Below are 15826 nucleotides of genomic sequence, written 5' to 3'. Positions count from 1 at the left end.
GCACCGGGGCAGCTTTCAAAAACCCAGCTTTGAAAGCGTTATCTTGACGTTTAGGGAAAAACCTGGCAGGGGGAAGGCAGAGGGGAAGGCAGGCTTTGGAATGTCCTGGGACAGGAATGTGGAGCAGCTCAGCAGGGCACGCAAGCAAAACATTCCCAACACAAGCACTTGCCACTGGGCAGGCTCCTCTTCAAACACTGGAAATGCTCCAGCCTGGCCCAACCCCACCCCTGGAATAACACGGGAAGGAGGAAAGGAAGCCGCTGCCTTTACGAAGCCGAGGATGCTCTTTATTAGTGCGCCTGAAAAAAAATCTAGAGAACATCTGACAGACACGTCCATAAAATCGGGGTTTTATATAAACAAAACGCCAGCATACAAAATCCTGCAGTGCTTCCTCCCGTGCTCCCTACAAAATGATTGTCTCCGTCGTCAGTCTGTGTGTTGGGGGAGGGAGAGGAGGATAAATAGAAGGGGATGCCCCGTACTCAAACTTTGTTTCCTTCCAAAGTCATATGGAAGAAGCAAACTCCTGCCACCCTCCTTGGTTTTACAAAAATAATGAACACGGCCGGTATGTGGGGGAGGATCAACACCTTGGAGGCAGCAGCCTGACCCCCAGCCCTCCAGGGAGCCCTTTATTGCATCATCAGTGGTCAGTGCCTTCCTCAACACAGCTTCAAGCCACAGCTCTTTCACACCCAGAAAACACCCAAGAAACGGTCACTGACAGCCCTGCCAGGAGAAATTGGCTGTAGGGGAATGTGGAGATTAAACACAGCCACATTTTTTTCCCCCTGCTAACCTTCATAATGCTCATTCATCCTGGCCACAACTTAAAGCACAATAAACGCCCTCTCCTGCAGCCCCAGGACTAATCTGGATAAACCACCCGGGCTGCGACTCCACGCAGAGCAACTGCAAGAGCAACAACTGCAGTGCTCGTTAATTTGTGGTTGAATTTATGGTTTGGAAAACAGCCCTTTGAGGTCCTTCACGGGTCAGCTCAGAAGTAGTTCCATACCTGCAAGTATCCAGAAAGGAAACAAAGAGCCGCTGAGAGGCACCCAGGGAATTTGGCAAGGGTTGGGAGCAGCCACTGGTGCGTGCGAGCTGCCTGGGAAGCTGCTCTCCCACTCCTTCCAAGTGCTCCCACCGTGCCATGGAGGGAGAGATTTCCAGAAGCAGCTCTGTCTTGCCTCCCTCTGAAAGTCTCACCCACCCAGGAGATGCTCCTGAGCTGCCCAGGGAGGAGGATCAGCCCTCTCCTGCTGTCCCTGTGCCACGAGGTGAGGCCACCAAGGAGCAGACAGGCGTGTGGGACAAAGGGAATGGGGACACAGATCTCCCACCGTCTGATGCACCTGGAGGAAGGGGGAAGCCTCCCCAGGAAGCTCCACTCTTTGTCTGAACCTGAGGAAAGATCAAACAGCAAGAGGTGAGGGAACCTCCTGGCTGCCAGGGACTGGCAGCCCTCAACTTCCAGCACTGACAGGGAAATGAGGGACTTGGAGAGACAAATGGTGACAACTGATGACACAACTGCCACAATCCCACAAACATGGCAGAGCTGGGAAGTGATCCCTTTCCCCCCTTCCTCCTCACTCCTCAGCTCCCAGGTGCAGAAAAGCAGACAGGTGAGAAGAATCCTTGCCTTCCACATTGCACCTTCACCCAAAATCCAGGGGAACAGCAGAGCTTTTCAGTGGATCTTCCCAAGATCTGACTGAGCTGATGTTTTCCAGCCTGAGAAACACTCCTGCAAGGGAGGAGCCCCACTCTATGCTGGGACTTGCCCAGCTGGACTGAGGACTGACCAGCAGGACTGTGAGATGCCCAGGAGCTCTCCTTAACGCAGAGAGCCAGGCAGAAAAAAGCCAGACTTGGAGCTGTAAAACCTTCCACTCTTCTTCCCAGTGATTTATGGGAGCTAAGGACCAGCCAGAGAGGTTTTACAGAGCAGGTGGCCAAGTGGCAGAGCCCAACAGCCACATCCCCCTGCAGAACGCGCCTCCCTGAACAGAGACAGGAGGTTTGGGGTTTGCAGAGGTGACCCCAAGCCCGGGCAGTGCCATGGGCAGGACTGACCAGCAGTGATGCAGACACAGAAGAGACAGAGTCTCCAAAGCCCTGTCCCACCTGTGGTCATAACATGACGAGGTGCTGGCCCTCAGCTCTGCCTCAGAACTGCTCGGGGACAGCAAAATTCAGTATTCAGAGCTGGAGCTACTACAGGGCGTGCATCTAGGTGTGCCACAAAGGAGGGGGAGGGCAGGCTGCCCTTCCAAAAGTGCTGAGATTTCACACCACCTCCCCTTTCTTTGCGTAAGGAAGGCGGAGAAGAAACAAAAACTCACTCCCTGATCTTTTGTCCCTAGGTTAATGGTGCCCTTTGAGCAACAGGGATCTTTCAAAAGGGCCGAAGTTTTACTGTTAAGCAGGTGACTTCAGCGAATTCCCTGCTGTTAATGGATTACACGTCCCTTTCCCCAAGGTCTGTTAGTGGTAAGACAAGCAGCGGGAGCTGGAGCCTGGGAAGGGGCTCTGAGGGACAAGGGCTCTGTTCTGCCCAGATGTGCTGAGCATGGGGCATCACGCTCCATCTGTGTGCAGCAGCCGTCCCCAGAGCCCCCTGCGCCTCTGGCTTCTCAGCAACCACTGCTGGGGGCGAGATTTGATCCCTACACTGGTACACTGACAGATCTATATACAGCCTCCCAGAAGACAGCCTGGGGAGGAATACTCTAGGTTATTGCATAGAAGGTGGCTCGCGTTAGCTAGGCCTAAATGACAGTCTGGGAGCGTTGTCGGAGGCTCAGGGGCTTCAGAGAGCTGCTGGAAGCAGATGCAGGCTCCTGCAGTGGTGTCTGAGATTCCTCTTTCCTGGAGTGCTCCTCGTACCATTCCTGCAGCGGGGAGGGGTAAAGAGGCAGGGATCAGGCTGTGCCGCTCACACCCCAGAAGGGCACAGCCTGCTGTCACTGCCGTGTGAGGGCACATATTTTCAGGCACTGAGGGCTCTTTCCAAAGCCCTGGATCCAGCCTAACCTCCTGGAACAACCCGGGAGGTGGATGCACTGAGACCTTGCAACCCACAGCCCAAGGAAACTTCCCTCCCTCAGGATGTCCCTCCTGAACACCCAGGGCTTGAGTACAGCCCTCCCCATGATGTCTGGGACTTGCAGAGCTGCCCCTGGTGCTGGGCAGCACCCAGGGTGTCCCAGGATGTCACATCCTCAGTCACAGACCAAACAGAACAGGCAGGAAGTTTCACTGCAGATGACCCAACCCCATGGTAAATAATGTGCATTTTCCTTAGGGGGACTCAAGACTCATCCCCAGTCTGTCTGCTCTGGGGACAAAGGACACATTCAGATGGTCACAAGATTAATTCTTTCAGCGCTAATCATTACATTAGCCCACAACCTCCAACTGCCTTTGACCAAACCCATGGCAGAAAGCTCCTGACTGATGGCACTGACAGGAAGGTGCTAAAATCCCAGGGAATCTGCTGATTTACTTGTCTCCCATCTTGCTCAGCCTGCAAACCAGGCAGTCCTGCCTGGGCCAAGCCCTGGTTTCTGTGTCAGACAGACACGCCTAAGCTCAAACAACCACATTCCAGAGGTTTAAGAGCCCTGAGCTCAGCAGCCAAGCCCCAAGCAGCACCAAACTGTGCTCACAGCCCCAGCAGACACTCGGGGAGCCCAGGGCAGCTGAGCAGAGCAGAAGTGCCTGTGCACACCCCCAGTGTGGTTACTGTGACTGGCCTGACACAGCTGCACCCGCTAAGGAGCTCTGATGTGCTCTGTGGTGTAACGAACCCCGGGTCTCACAGGAAAGCAGTCCCCAGGGTTTGCAAGGATGGGCTGTTATTCCAGGGAATGTCCTCACCACAGACTTGGTGGCAGCTCCAGCTCAGGCCCACATACCTGTATCTCCTCCTCATACATCTTCATACTCAGATCGCTCTTGGTCCTCGACCTGCGTCCCAGAAACACTGTTGACATTTGCTAAAGAGTTGGGGCAAGGAGGAGGAAACATCAACAAAGACATTCATCAGTCACTGGGCAGCTGGGTCCGTCCTGGAACTGCAGGCATCCTTCCTGTGGACACCCATCACCCGCTGATGAGCTCAGACCACCCCAGGCTCCTTCTGTTGTCACCTGAGAGGCTGCAGCACCTGCCCTGTGTCATGGTGACATCATGGCCAATGTTAAAACAACCGCTTCAGCCTTTCCCAGATGCATGAGACAAACAGTTCTGAGACAGGGGCTCATCTTCCCAATTTAGAATGTTTTAGAATGGAAGCATAAGAAGTGCCATGAGGAAAGGAAGGCCCTGGAATCAATGCCATGATGTTGCTGCATAATGCTCCAGGGCTGTCCAAGCCTCAGTGTACGATGGCACAGTGAGAGAGGCAGAATTATGAGATAGTGGCTTCCTTAGAGGAAAACTAAATGCTTTTTTCCAGTCAGCATGAGGCCAGGACAGCTCTAGGGGAAGTCTGCAGGCAGCAGGGACGAGTCTCTGCCAAGGCTATGCAAGGCTGCTGCTTTTCTGGAACAGCAAATTCTGTGCTGCTGCAGAGTCCCTCCAGCTCAGCCCTCACAAACACTACAGAGGCAGGTGGATCTTCTCTCTCCAGACAGACCAAGTGGCCCTGGCACACCTCCCTCTCCTGAAGGTGAGAACCCACAGAGTTTCCTCTTACCCCATATTTGTCCATCTGCAACACGATCTTCTGCAGCTGAGCTGTTTCGGTGGCAGCTGAAGTCCTCTTGTACAGCTCAATTATGCCAATCACCTCCTCCTTGGAGATCTCCTTCTCTAGCACAATGCCATTATCTTCTGGAGAGGCAAGAAACAGAAAGAGGAAAAAAAAAACCCCAAAGTCTCCAAGATGAGCATTGCTTCAACAGCTGCTACAATAACCCTGGAAGGCAAAGCCTAAAGCACACAGGACCAAGCCAGAGGTCAGGTACAGCCTGTACCTGCTTTTGTGACTACAACATGGATATGCTCGACCTCCAACAAGGCAGGGAGAAAGTTAACCGGTGTGTAGGGCCAGCAAACCTCCTGACTCAAACTATTCTCATCAGGCTCCTTGGTATCTTGAAAAAAATATCTTGTAGTTTTTTTGCTAGCCTGTAAATTAAGAAATCAAATAATCACATAAGAATTGCTGCCTTTTGACCTTCACCTGTCTGAGAGAGCTTGGGAGTCTCCTGGGCTAACCAATGTCCTTCACTGCTCCCTTCAAACTGGGTGCAGGAAGGATCTCAAGTGTCTCCCCAATTAACAGCTCCTGGGCTACACAAATTTGATCTTGTGGTACCTAAAAGACCAGGGGGCTGGGGCCTTCACCTGAAGGAATAGCAGGAGAAGGGCTGTAAGCCATTAGTGTGGCTTTGGCACCTGAATTAGCAGGTCAGGAAGGTGCCTGCAGTTCCAGACCCCCCAGCTCAGGAGGAAAAGGACAGTGAGTAAATGATGAGGGGGATGGAGAGCTCAGTCACTGCCAGTTCCTAGAGGAAGAGCCATGTCCAAAATCAGCACAGAATCAGCAGCCTGAGTACAATCAGAAAATGTGGGAAGCACTGGACAGGCAGTGTCTGCTGTCCTCCAGGTCGTGGCAAAAAGTCCTGGCAAATCACCTTGGAGACACATCCTGCTACCAGTGAGTGTATTAGTGAGGAAGGGAAATTGGTTTAAAAAAATGATCTATCTTCCCTTCCTGTCCCTCGTTGAGCCTTGCTATATCATTGCTGCAATGTTTCCTAGAAACCTTGCATGATATGCACAAGGACTTCCTATTTTCAAAGAATTTGGTTGAAATGGCTCAAGTGGTTGAAGCTTGTACGTCTGTGTGTGCGCGCGTGCGCAAACATACAGACATATATGAAACCCACATAAATGCACCCACACATGCTTTTTGGGGGAACTCTGTGGGGAGAGATGAGAGGCAGAGCAGAAAGAAATATCACACAAAAGCAAAATAATTAGCTCAGGATGTCAGGATTAAACAACCAAAAAAAAAAAAAAAATCTGTTTTTTTCTGGTCAATCCTATTCCCTCCGAGAGTAATAAAGGACCAGGGAGAGAAGACCCAACACTGTAGGTCAGCCAGGCCTCAGTTCTGACCTTCTGAATCCTGGTTCTTGCGGGTGTAGTTCATGCGGAAGACAAAAGCGTCCAGGATGAAAGCCACGATGATTGTCATCACCACCATGGTCACAATGTAGAAGATCATGAAGTACAGACGGCTCCAGTGGGTGGTTTGGGATGTCACCCCTTCCTAAAGAGGAGAGGAGAGGGAAGAAGTGAGCAGTGCACAAAAGAAGGGAGAGGTGCTGTTAACTGCTTGTCAAAAGGCACAAAGCAGCATAACCACTCTGGCCCCAGGGACTGCTTGTGCAATGCTCAATGCCCCAACAGGTCCTTGCAGCTCAAAAAAGAGGTTCCTACAGGCAAACACACAGAACATCCAAAGCTGTAAGTGGCTGTAGAGCCACTGTGCCACGAGGACACAGCTTGGACAGCAGCGTGACAAACTGGAGCACAGGGTGGCTTCATTGGTGCAGCCTGTGAAGCCTGGAAACGTGCCCAGCAGCATGGCGGGGGTTAAATGCCTCCCAACAGGCAGGACCAAAAGATTTCTGGCAACAAGTGACCATGGGAGGAAAGCAGTGGTGGTGGGGAAGGTGCACCTGAGCTGACAGAGCCTGTGCTGCCTGCAGGGCTCACTCACCATGATGATGTACCAGTCATTGACCACCGTCAGCTCAAACAGCGTCACTGCACAGAAGAGGGAGAAAACACACATGGGTGATTGTTTTTTCCATCCTGACCTGTTCTGCAGTGACTTTATATAAAGTGTCCGACAGGGAAGACTGACACAAGACAGCAAAGTCTGAATAAAGAGAGCAAATCCAGAGAGAATGCAGACCCTCCCCAGTGCCATGACTTCAGAAAAAGGGGGTCAGACCCACACAACCTGCAGCACGGCTTCATCTCTGTTTCCTAAAGAAACCAGACCTGACTCTTCACCAGAGAGCATGGAGACCTCTAAAATCTCCAGGAGATATGCATTCTGCTCACACATTAGGAAAAATCATGGAGAGTAATCAACACATTCAAATTATTCTTCATCAGAGGGTTTAAAGAGAGGCATCGCTGTTGGTTCTTTAGCAGGGCAGTGATTTAATGCCCTCCTTAAACACCTCTGGTCTGATCACCTGCCAGAACTGATCTGCTGGCTTCCAGCTGGCTCTCAGAGACCTCTGCTTACCCTGCAAAGCAGCCCTGGCACAATTAGTCAGCTGGAGCTCTCCAGACAGAAAGAGCAGGATGCTGAGTGAGGTGCATTAGCAGGGCTCCCTGGGAGAGTCCCAGGCTCACATGAGCATTACAGCATTACAGAGCCATCCAGCTCGGCAGGGACACAGGATAATCTTTTCCAGGGACAAAAGTGCCCTTACCAAAGCTGTTCAGAATGTTGTCAAAGTTGTTGAGATAGTAATAACCTTCTTCCACAACTGTTTTGTTGCCAACTGTGTGGTTCACCCAGCGGTAGGAATCCGCGACTGTGCTAGTGCTGGTTGGAAAAAAACAGGGACAAAGAATCAGCAGAGACTGGAAAAGCAAGGAAAACCTAGAAAGTCATAAATACCAGCCCCTCCAGAAGGTGGTAAGAAGAGTGGCAATTTCTACCTCTTGGCCAACACTTGTTTTTCCTCTGGAAGGAATCCTCTCTCCCTCACAGCTCAGCACAAGCACAGGGAGCACACTAATCATTCAGCAAATATTACACCAGAGAAACTGAGAGTTTGAGCTCCTTGGCTCACACCATTCAAGCTTGGCATTTCCAAGTGGTTTGCCATCATTAAAGGTGAAAAGGGCTCAGGACAGGTTAGAGTCCAGCATCAGGTGAATTTATGTTGGGTGAATTTGTTGCTGGACAAGCAACTCTGGCATCACAGAAACAGAATGGTTTGGGTAGGAAAGGACACTAAAGCTCATCCAGTTCCTGCCATGGGGAGGAGAACCTTCCACCATCCCAGGCTGCTCCAAGCCCCATCCAGCCTGGCCTTGGACACTTCCAGGGATTCAGGGGCAAGAGAAATGAAGTATCTCCTGGATTTTTGCCACATGTTGCCTTAGCTACAAAACCCCATTCAGCCCCATCCTCAGGCCACTTCTCCACAGGGAAATGGAGCTGCCACAGCTCCCTGCTGCTGGCTGAGCACCAAAAGCATTGTTGAGGGGGCTGGATCTGAGGTACTCACTTGCAGCAGTTGGGGTAGACCACGCCAGCGAAGAACTCCATGCCAACGATGGCAAAGCAATAGTAGAAGATCAGCAGGGTTAAACCCAGGCTGGAGGCAGAAAACAGAAAGAGTACTGTGCTGCTGAAGAGTTGCTAAGGCAGGGAAACACAAAATCCTAGGCTGGTTGCCCTGGGAGGAATTCCCAAGGGATGGGAAGCAGCACTGGAAACCCCAGCCCACCCTCCCTGCTGCTGTGGCTCTGCAGTTCTTGGCCTGCTCTCATTCAGGGAGTCCTTGGACAAGGAGTTTGCCACTCACTGGAGAGAGAAACTAAAGAGCAGCCTGGATCCCCTCCCAGTCTGTCCTCTTCTGTTAAATAAACATCTCTCCACAGCTCCTTTACTAAAGAACACCACACACTGTTTCTGCCCTCTCCACATCCTTGGATGCAGGGACTGTGCCAAGAGCAGGGCTCTCCAGCCAACTCAGGCCTCCTGCAAGGGAAGCAGGGCTGAGGAGGCCCCACTTGAGGCCAGACTCGAGCACTAGGCTCCCTCTGCCCCACCAGTTCACAATAATGCTCTCCAGGGGCTCTGCTGGGGACAGGGGAGCATCTGGGGCCGAGGGGATTCCTACCAATGCTCTTCCCACATGGGGCTTCATCTCTCAGCAAGAGCTGGGATGGGGGAGAAAGATTAAAACAACCAGGGACTCTCAGATATCCTCACACAAAACAGGAGGAGGCCCAGGGTGCTGGAGTGTTGCTGCTCCAAGGAATTGGAACACTCCACTGGTTAAGAAGAATCACTAACTACCCACTGACAGATGAGAGCATGAATCCCTTTAGCAGGTTGGACAGGTGCCTACCCTGACCCCAAACCTTCACTCCCCTGTCCCTGCCATCACCCAAAGAGCAGAAGTTGGTACCTGGCCATGCGAGGGAATAGCTCAAACATGGTGTCCAGGACGTTCCTGTAGCGTTTCTTCAGTTTAAACAGCCTGGAAGGAGAGGCCAGGAGTTACCCACACCCTGCAGCTCTCCTGGTGCTGGGGGAAAGAGCTGAAAGGACAATCCCAGCTCTCTCTACCTCGCAGGTCAGTGACAGGGAGGTTTCCTGACACCGCACTGCTCTTGCTCAGGTGGTCTCTGCTCACCTTCCAGGGTCCTGCTGTCCCACCTGAATGTTTATGACACATTCAACTGTCTGCAGGACTGAGGATCTCAGAGGAAAAAAGGGCTGTCTTTTTACAGGGCATGATGCATAAACAGCTATTTAAAACTCCTAAAAATTGTAAGAACTTACTCAAGTCCCGTGTACAGGGTCAGGATTCATTCCTGCTTCTCCCAAGACACAAGCTTTTCTGTGTTTCCCCCATGACCCAAATAAAAATTGATGAAAGAAAACTACACTGTGCCTGCTAATTTAAGATTTGGCAACCCCATCAGCCTTTACAGAGAAACACGGCTGCCAAACAGGCTTTGGCAGGGGAGGAACAGAGAAAACATTTTTTTTTCCCCCTCTTGAGTGTCATGAAGTGTTTTCTAAAATCCTCACTGAAGAGCTAAATTACATCAGCTTGTTTTTAATGAAACATTTTGCCTCAAAAATCCCTTCCCCCTGTGGCTCTGGAGGCGTTTGTGAAGGTGAGTGTACCTGGACATGAGAGGGTTAATCAGCCCCAGCTCCCTGAACTGCAGAGAGGTTACAGGCCATGGTGTTGCTCCAAGTGTGAGGTGCAGTTAGAGCAGGGCAGTACTTCACCCTGGAAAGCAGCATCCTTTGAAAACTGTAATTTCTGGTAATTCAATGGAAATTATTAAACTGGCTCAGACCATCTCACCCTGACAGAAAAGCTTTTCTCTGAGCAGCATCAGACAATTTAGAGGAGGTGTAAGAACCCCACGAAGGCAGACACAAGATAATCTGCCCCCAGTAAATCCCTTGATCTCTATTAGAGATCAGCTTAAGCTCCAAAGCACGGGGTTTTCATATCCCATCCCAAGTTTTTGTTATCGTTCACTCTGATAACTCGGGCTAATCTCATTACCCCACGCAATTCCTGTTTGCCACGGTCACATTCCCACAGAGCAATCCCTGCCCTCTCCTGCTAAGGAGCTCAGTCCCCAGTGGGGCTGATGGAAAACAAGCCTGTTTTCTTCCACCTGCTCTCTGGAATCCCCTCTGCCTTTCCCACCTCACCTCAGCAGCTGGAGGGGTCGCAGGACCACGATGAAGTAAAAGGGCTCCATGTTAAACGCCAGGGCCATGAGCCCCAAAAATGCAAACAGGGTGACTGAGAAGTCAAAGCTGGAAAGAAAAATAAAATAAAATAAATGTAAGAGCAGTGATTTATCAGCAGTGCTTCAGCAGAGAAGAGGGATTGGTGCTGCTCCAGCCTAACAAGATGCACGAGACCAGGGGCAGGAGAATTGTAAGAGCTGACTGACGGCCTCCTCTCTACAGGTTCGGCTCAGAAGTTGGCATTTCCAACCCAAAAAGATGAATGTGCACTTACAGATTCCAGCCTGAGGACAGGTACTCCACAGGCCCCAGCCCAGTGGTCTTCAGGAGCAGCTCCACACCATAGACTGGAAAACAACAGGGATCAGGGATGAGCCCCATCACAGGAAAGGCTCCTGGGGAAGGTTTGCCCTCGTGGATGTGTGGTGATTTAAAAGGATTTCTGAACAGGGGTTTAACAGACCCCACTCATCCTCCTCATTCTCAGTGAGGTGCCCAAGAGACTTTTCCCCTCCAACTAAACACATTTTCCTGTGTTCACGGAGATTTATCTCTGGAAAAGTCTACAAAACAATCCCTGCCAGGCACACCATTGTTCTGGATGAAGGCTCTACACCCATGGTTAAGCTATAACTTCAATTCCCTTCCCAGCTCCTCAGGAAATGACACAGCTCTGTTGGGAGGCATCAGCTTACTTGTGAGGAAGACTACGTAGCTCCACGGGACATTCCTGGAGAAGAAATTCCCTCCTGCAAGACACAAGAACAGCTTTCTCAAGTCTTCCCTTGTTTCCAATCTCGCAGCACCACAGTCAAGGACCAAGCTGTGATGTTTCCTACCTTGCAACATGAAGGTTTCAACAAGAATCCAAATTCCATTGACAGCCACCACAGTGTCTGGAAAACAAAGGAAAAACCCATAGCAAAACCACTCCTGGACATCCATTTCTCAGGCTAACAAAAAGAATGCAGTATGGGACAAGTGCCAGGGTCGTTGGTTCCCACTCAATGAACAAACTGAACTCATAAATTGGGATTCTTCCCCCATGTCTTTCTCCAGGCCTTTAACAGATGCAGTGCCTTTATGCTCAAAAAGAAACCAAACTAAAAAAAAAACCCCAAACCAACCCCCAAATTACTGAGTAGGAATAGATCATTTAGAAGCCAGCAGGTAGCACCAGGAGGAAGCACTCTTTCTCCTCTAGAGAAGAGAAGCACAGACTCCTTCTCACAGGCAGCTCAGTTGCCAAGCAATCCCTCCAGCAATGAGGACACTCTCAGCTCCATGAGAGCAGAATGTGCCTGACTGGCAAGGCATTTCCTTATCCAGCATCCTTCAGCTGCAAGATAAACCCCTCAAGGTTTCAGACAGCTGATCACCAGCCCACCTAAAGGCAACAAGCTGGCTCCTCCAGCACCAGCCCCACAGGGTGCTGAGCCAGGGAGCCTCTCCAGAACCGGAGCTGAGAGCCCAGCCTGGTGGTACAATGAAGCAGTTCCCTCCCTCTCCACCAAAACTCCAAAATTAGTCCATGAACCACAGCTCAGGCCACACCAAGTCCTTGGAGGGCTGGCAGACACAGCACAGCAGAGCCACACGAGCAAGAGAGCCAAGCAGAGACAGCTCATGATTGCTACTCACACATAGTGTACTGGAACACACGGGACTTCACCAGGATGTTGATGCCTGTGCGAAGGAAAGGATGACAAAATGAGTGCTAACACCATCCTCCATACCACAGATCCCTCTGTCTTCTCCTTAGAGACATTTTCCACACCAATCCTCAGCACAGAAGCTGAACAGATCAGCAGATGATTAACTTTCACTTTTCAGGAAGAAGTTTAAATATCCTTTAGAATTTTAGCAGCAATGAAGTCATTATCCTCAGCCCCCAGGATGCTCTGTTTGGTCTCCATGTGCTAATTTCTGGGGTGTGGACAGAGGTAAATGCTCTGTCCGTGTTTGGAATAACAAGGAGGGTTGGGAGCATCAGCAGAGCTCTGAGGGCTCCTGTGGCAGCTGTATTTGGATCAGAGGGTGTCAGCAGTTCCCTAGGAGCACACAACACCTCAGAAGAGCTGCAGGTTCTTCATTCTGAATGGTTACAACCAGGCAGGAACTTTGGGACACAAGAGGTAAATTGGCAAGATTTGCTCTGATTGGGGTGTCAGGCCTCTTTTCCCTTCCCAGACTGCTGTCCTTGGCCTGAATGGGAGCTGCAACCACATCTTGGGACCAGGCAGCCCAACAGCTTTTGTGACAACCCCAATCCCACTCCACAGTCACTGCAGCATTATTTACAGGACAGAAATCTTCCGTGGAGACTCTGAATCCAAGTCTCTGGCCTCAGAGGATACACAGGGAGTTGGTCAGAAGGCCTTCCCTCAGCTGTTTGCCAGGGACATAAGAGAAAGCCACTTCAGAGTGTCTTTGTAAAGAAACACTCTTCCTGTCAGCTGAACACACGCTGCCATGAGAACAGTGCGTTACCTTTAAAAATAAGGAAGGCAGTCCGTGGAAGGTCATCAAACCAGTGCTCGCGGTTCCGTTTGGCCTGGGGGCAGAACAGCCACGGTCAGCAGCAGTCAGAGCCACATCCATGCAAAAAAAAGGGCAGGGAGGGAGACCCACCTTCCCCCCATCACCTGCTCCTCTCAGATTGCCTTTGTTTCTTACCCAGCTCCTCTCTAACCACTCCTTTTCTCTCCCTCCCACACACCGTTCCCTTCTTCTCCACCCAACAAACTCTTACCTTCCATTTTAAGCCAACAACTTCATAGAAATTGTAAAAATCCTTTAGACTGCAAAACAGAAAGAAACATCTGATCAGAGCCTTGAGGGTGACCAGCTCCTTAATTGTCCTTGTCAGACATCACCAGTGGAGAGTCCCTGGAAGTTATTAACTCCTTATCAGAACTGCAGTCACAGCTGACAGAACTCAACAGTGACCTCTTCCCAGCCTGGCCAAAGGTTCCTGACTGACAATAGCCAGAATCTCCTTTCTGTAATGCTTCAGTCCTTAAGGGAAACTCTGACTCCACTGAACTCCAGAATTTCACCACTGAGAGGAAAGACCTGAGGCTTAGATGCCAACTCCAAGGGATGGAGATTGCACTGCTCTTCATGAAGAAGTCTTGGGCTGGCTTAATTACTCGTACAGTCCTTTTCTAACATCTTTGCACATTTTTCTTTTCAAGGTAAAAATGAAGTTTGAAAAAGTACATGAAAGCAAAGAAACTCATAGAACATGAGTGCCAGTCTAGGTGCTCGGGGTCAGGCCTGTAACAGCTTTTATGTGTCTGCAAGTGAGGATGCTGAACATCTCAAGCTCTTACTGGTGACACCGGTGCCCAAATTTCACAACTCAGTCTTTCTCCCTGTGCCATTTCCAATACTTCTCTATGGCACTTGACTTCAAGGAGAAGCATCAGCACCAGTTTCATAGGAGAGTCACTTGGAACCTGTCTATGGCCAGAACAAAGGAAAAGGAAGAGAAGGTCTCCTGCTCTAATTTCCTCTGCTCCCTTGCCGGCTGGAGTTAGCTGCACCCACCCCCCACCAGAATGGCAATTCTCTGCCTCATAACACAGAGGATGGCAGCCCTGAAAGCACCAGCAGAACCAAATTTTAATTAACAAAACCCTGGGGGGGACAGCCAGCTGCTGGATAAAAGCACAAACTTGTTAAGCTGCGAGGCTGCGCTGCGTGAGGAAATGCTCCTCGCAGGCTGCAGCGCTGCTCCCCAGCTCCTGCCTCTCTTCTGGCAGGGGAGTGGGAAGCAGCTCCTGCCTGTGAGTGCCAGCACAGCGCTGTATCCACCAGAGGGCACGCAGGAACTCCAGCACCTCCCGAGGAAAACCTCAGCTCTCAGGGTACCCACCCTCCCAGCTTCCCACAAAACCCCGTTCCTATTCCCACATGTCAGACAATGCCAATTCCATAAACCCAGCCATCCTCTCCAAAGCACAGCCCAGCTGCAAGGAGTGCAGCAGCAGGACCATCCTACCTGACTAAAGGGGTATTGCTCTGGTTCAGTGCTTTGAAGGTGAGATATCTCTCCCTGGCACACATCCGAGGCTTGTAGAACCGCAGCAGCCCTTCGAAGTGCTTGAAGGAAATTCCAGACGGCCTCTGGCAACAAAGGAATGCTGTCAGGAGCAGCAGCATCAGGCAGGAACGCACAGAGGCTTTTAATTCTCACTCTGGGTTTGTTTTAGGCAGGATTTCATACATTATTACTGAGCCCCCTAAGTACCCTGAGCTATTACTTTAACACGCCAAGCTCATCCCAGGGCACAGAGATCAGAAAGCCGTCTTGGCAATCGGTCCCTCCAGAAAATGCAGAACTGTTCCCTGTTTCCCCATCACCTGAAAATTGTCCAACCAGACACCCCAAGCAGAGTTCAACCCCTCTTCTTGGGAAATTAGCAGGCAGCCTAACTGATCCCATCATGGCACTTTTTAAAAACCATCAGCTATGTGCAATAAACATAAACTAATCTACCAGAGGGTGGGTTAGTTATTTTTGGGTCTTATTTCTCTTCCTGCTCCAACAAGTTAAGCAAGAAATCAACCTTCTCCCCACAGCTCTTGTTCCTGTAAAAAGTTGTTTGTAGGTGAACTCCTCCTGTTTCTGCACTGTTCACTTGTGCAGGTTCTGGAAAATGGATTCTATCTTCAATTATATGACCCATCCCTCCTCTCAGTAGTGATGCTTGGTAAGCCAAATCAAGTCCTCAAGTGACCCAGACTGAATCAGAGAGAAATCAATGATCACATGCACTACAGAACCGATTTCCCTCACTCTACCAAGCCATAACCTCACGCAGGGCTGAAATTCAGAGCACTCTATTTTTCTCCAGAAACAGAAGGTAACAAGCTACATGAATGAAAAAGCCAACAGCCCGTGGTGAGTCTGATCACCATCAGCAGAGATAAGTGCCCTGGTTTTGGAGGTGCTGTTGAGGCAGCCCAGCCCAGGGGTGTTGCTGGCACAGCTGTACCTGTTTGGTGACCAGCAGCCGGTACGCGTGCTGGATGGCCGTGCGCTTGTGCAGCAGCAGGGACTTGAACTTCCTCTTCTCAATGTCATTGAAAGTGTCAAACACAACAGCCAGAAGCTGAGAAGACAGGGGAAAAAAAAAAAAAGTGCTGTTTTGACCCTTATAGTCTGCAGGGTTTCAGGGAAGCAAGGAGAGGCACTGCCTGCAGCAGGAATGCTGATGGAGGTGGGATGAAGGCGGCGAGGTCCCGCTGGCACGAGGGATCCCACAAAGGGATCCCTAGGCTCACAGCTCTGATCCACTTTTTGAA

The 15826-nt window shown here is 50.6% G+C and overlaps 1 protein-coding gene across 3 annotated transcripts in view; it reads right to left on the bottom strand.

Annotated features, from left to right (window-relative positions):
- Positions 1-268: 268 nt before the first annotated feature.
- TPCN1 (two pore segment channel 1) overlaps positions 269-15826 on the bottom strand; it is a 42825-nt gene continuing 27267 nt past the window's right edge. For all 3 annotated transcript variants that reach the window (XM_066199707.1, XM_066199710.1, XM_066199708.1), the window contains 17 exons: positions 15517-15633; positions 14520-14644; positions 13266-13314; positions 13004-13067; positions 12155-12199; positions 11353-11409; positions 11209-11262; positions 10788-10860; positions 10472-10579; positions 9198-9269; positions 8289-8378; positions 7482-7597; positions 6752-6798; positions 6145-6298; positions 4715-4851; positions 3933-4013; positions 269-2906 (listed from right to left, as the gene is read on the bottom strand). In XM_066199707.1, coding sequence (XP_066055804.1) covers positions 2784-2906; positions 3933-4013; positions 4715-4851; positions 6145-6298; positions 6752-6798; positions 7482-7597; positions 8289-8378; positions 9198-9269; positions 10472-10579; positions 10788-10860; positions 11209-11262; positions 11353-11409; positions 12155-12199; positions 13004-13067; positions 13266-13314; positions 14520-14644; positions 15517-15633 — 1512 coding nt within the window. In that variant the 3' untranslated portion in view covers positions 269-2783. The remainder of the gene's footprint in view (positions 2907-3932; positions 4014-4714; positions 4852-6144; positions 6299-6751; positions 6799-7481; positions 7598-8288; positions 8379-9197; positions 9270-10471; positions 10580-10787; positions 10861-11208; positions 11263-11352; positions 11410-12154; positions 12200-13003; positions 13068-13265; positions 13315-14519; positions 14645-15516; positions 15634-15826) is intronic.

Source organism: Chamaea fasciata, unplaced genomic scaffold, assembly GCF_029207755.1.
Source record: "Chamaea fasciata isolate MVZ Bird 193981 ecotype frontalis unplaced genomic scaffold, bChaFas1.0.hap1 SCAF_18, whole genome shotgun sequence".
Taxonomy (NCBI): Eukaryota; Metazoa; Chordata; class Aves; order Passeriformes; family Sylviidae; genus Chamaea; species Chamaea fasciata.
This window is presented reverse-complemented; position numbering and strand designations above follow the sequence as displayed.